Here is a 3237-nt window from a genome sequence, read left to right on the forward strand (position 1 = left end):
TCGGGCCCGGGAGCGTGTACCAGCCTCTGCGGCGCTTCTTCCACGACATCTTGCATTCCAAGCACCGCGCGGCCACCGACGTCTATGCCCTCATGTTCCTGGCCGACGTCATCGACTTCATCATCATTATCTTTGGCTTCTGGGCCTTTGGGGTGAGCCAGTCCCGGGCCCCTCACAGCGGACCCAGAGCCTGGCAGCGCCCGCGCTGGCTGGCCCCGACCCGTGCTCTCCCGCCCGCAGAAGCACTCGGCGGCCACAGACATCACGTCCTCGCTGTCGGACGACCAGGTGCCCGAGGCCTTCCTGGTGATGCTGCTGATCCAGTTCGGCACCATGGTGGTGGACCGCGCCCTCTACCTGCGCAAGACCGTGCTGGGCAAGCTGGCCTTCCAGGTGGTGCTGGTGCTGGCCATCCACCTCTGGATGTTCTTCGTCCTGCCCGCCGTCACCGAGAGGTGGGCACGGGCGGCGGGTGGGCAGGCGGGGCCCGGCTCCTCGGCGTCCCTGACGCCGGGCGCCCCCCAGGATGTTCCGGCAGAACACGGTGGCACAGCTGTGGTACTTCGTCAAGTGCGTCTACTTCGCCCTGTCAGCCTACCAGATCCGCTGGGGCTACCCCACCCGCATCCTCGGCAACTTCCTCACCAAGAAGTACAATCACCTGAACCTCTTCCTCTTCCAGGGGTGAGTGCCGGTCTGCCCGGGCGGCCCGCGGCTGGGGAGGGCTCTGACCGACTGCCCGCTGCAGGTTCCGGCTGGTGCCGTTCCTGGTGGAACTGCGGGCCGTGATGGACTGGGTGTGGACGGACACCACGCTGTCCCTGCCCAGCTGGATGTGCGTGGAGGACGTCTACGCCAACACCTTCATCATCAAGTGCAGCCGGGAGACGGAGAAGGTGCGCGGTGGGAGGGCCGGGCGCCGTCCCCGGGCCCGCCTGCCTCAGCGCAGCGGCGAGGGGCTGAGAAGTGTCTTCTAGTAAGCTTGGGGGTGGGGGTCGGTGTGAGTCCATGCCTCTGCAGGGCCGGAGGGTGGCTCCCGCCCCTTGGAGTTCGCCAGTCTGCCGCCAGGAACCCCCTCCAACTTTCCTGCTTCTGTCGTGGGTGTAAGGTGGCTTCAGAAAGGTAGTGGAGAGCTGGAATCAAAGCTGGCGTTTATTTCGGTGAACGAGTGTGAAAGCCACGCAGTGCGTTTGTGGACGTGGGGTGCCCTGCGCGGGTCACTGACTGCCCGTGGCCATCGAGGGCTGCCCCCACTGCAATCGTGACTCCCTTCGTGTGTGCTGTGGGACTGGCTGTCTACACTCGCGGCCTGGAGATCGCCTGGCTGCCAGTCGCCTCCCTGCAGCCCATCACCGGGCCTGTCTGACTGCAGTTCTCTCTCGCTCACACTTTGTCTTGCCTTTTTTTTTTTTTTTTTTTAAATTGGGGTGTAAGGTTTGTATGCTTCCCAGACATAGAGGGTGAGGAATACCCGGGGGGTGGCAGGCCCTGCCACAGTCCCTTCTCCACTCGTGGGACTTGGGGCATGCATGCAGGTACACTCCATGAGCTTTTTCTTTTTTTGGAGAGATTTTTTTTTTTTTTTGAGAGGTTTTTACTCCAGGACAGGTGTGCTCACCAGAGACAGAAAGCGAGAAGTCACCCCCCAGGGGGGATGGCCACGCCACATCCCCTCTCCTTCATTCTCCTCTCGGGATCTTGTGCACACACGTATGCACACCCAGCGTGAGTTTAAGCCATCAAGTCTGGGACTTGAACCGTGGTCGACTACATGGGAGTCCAGGGACATAGCCATTACGCCAACTGCTGGTCCCGAGAGAGATTTTTTTGTAATACGGCAAGTACACAGAACCAGAGACAGAGAGAAAGCAAGGAATCATCCTCTGGGGAGATGGCCACGTCACAGTCCCTTCTCCATCCTCCTCTCGGGATTTTGGGTACCCATGCAGGCATGCCTAGCATGAGTTTCAAGTTTCCAGGTCCAGGACTTGAACTGCGGTTGCCATGTGGGAGTCCAGCGACGTTGGCCCCACCCAGTGGGTGTTTTCAAGCTGCCAGGTCCAGGGTTCCAACTGCAGCCAGCCCTGTGGACCCGGCTGGCCCCTCTTCTCTTCCTCTGCGTCTCTGAAGCACAGCTTTCTGGCTGTCACCGTGTGGTTCACTTTTGCACACTGCTCCCATCTCTGCCACCCACCCCAGAAGCCTTTGCAAACCTGGGGTCCCTGGCGTGTGCTCGTCTGCCTCTTCTACGGCCGCAGTCCCACACACAGCCGTCCTGTCTCTGCTGCTCTGCATGTGGCACAGGGCAGGGTCCGGCAGTCCCGTGCCTGCACACGTGGGGAGACTGTTCCCGCTGTTCTTGGTGCACTTGTCTGAAACCCATTAGCCCGAACCGTGCGGGCACAGCTCAGGGCTCCAGGAGCTTGGTGGGCTGTGGTCAGGTCAGCTGTTGGATGCCTGGGACCACGGCCGAGTGGGAGGGGCTGGCGGGGCAGTGCTCAGGTGGCCACCTCCCGCCCTGCAGAAGTACCCCCAGCCCAAGGGGCAGAAGAAGAAGAAGGTGGTCAAGTACGGCATGGGGGGGCTCATCATCCTCTTCCTGATCGCCATCATCTGGTTCCCACTGCTCTTCATGTCCCTGGTGCGCTCCGTGGTTGGCGTGGTCAACCAGCCCATCGACGTCACCGTCACCCTCAAGTTGGGCGGCTATGAGGTGCGCAGGCCCTGTCCGGGTCCCGCTTGTCCCCAGCTGGGGGGGCTCTGGCCCCGCCCCGCCCCGCATCCCGCCCATCTCTGCAGCCCCTGCTCAGGAGTGCCTAGCAGCAGGGGCCGGGGGTGGAGGGACACTTCCAGCTGGGCGCCCTGCCCATGCCCCGCCCTGCCTCTCCGCAGCCCCTGTTCACCATGAGTGCCCAGCTGCAGGGGCCATGGGTGGAGGGACACTTCCAGCTGGGCGCCCTGCCCACGCCCCGCCCTGCCTCTCCGCAGCCCCTGTTCACCATGAGTGCCCAGCTGCAGGGGCCATGGGTGGAGGGACACTTCCAGCTGGGCGCCCTGCCCATGCCCCGCCCTGCCTCTCCGCAGCCCCTGTTCACCATGAGTGCCCAGCAGCCGTCCATCGTGCCCTTCACACCCCAGGCCTATGAGCAGCTGTCCCGACAGTTTGACTCCCACCCGGTGAGCAGCCCGGAGGCCGGGCTGGAGGGCGGGGGGCGGGCGGGGTGGCGGGCGGGGCTG

At 63.5% G+C, this 3237-nt stretch overlaps 1 protein-coding gene across 1 annotated transcript in view; it reads left to right on the forward strand.

Moving 5' to 3' along the window:
- PIEZO1 (piezo type mechanosensitive ion channel component 1 (Er blood group)) overlaps positions 1-3237 on the forward strand; it is a gene marked incomplete in the record, with an annotated part of 26588 nt that overhangs the window by 22067 nt on the left and 1284 nt on the right. The window contains 7 exon segments of the mRNA XM_027773440.1: positions 4-16; positions 18-152; positions 241-455; positions 526-684; positions 749-896; positions 2525-2713; positions 3085-3177. Of these exon segments, the coding sequence (XP_027629241.1) occupies positions 4-16; positions 18-152; positions 241-455; positions 526-684; positions 749-896; positions 2525-2713; positions 3085-3177 (952 nt within the window).

This window comes from Tupaia chinensis, unplaced genomic scaffold, assembly GCF_000334495.1.
Source record: "Tupaia chinensis unplaced genomic scaffold, TupChi_1.0 Scaffold000355_1, whole genome shotgun sequence".
In the NCBI taxonomy this organism is placed as follows: domain Eukaryota; kingdom Metazoa; phylum Chordata; class Mammalia; order Scandentia; family Tupaiidae; genus Tupaia; species Tupaia belangeri.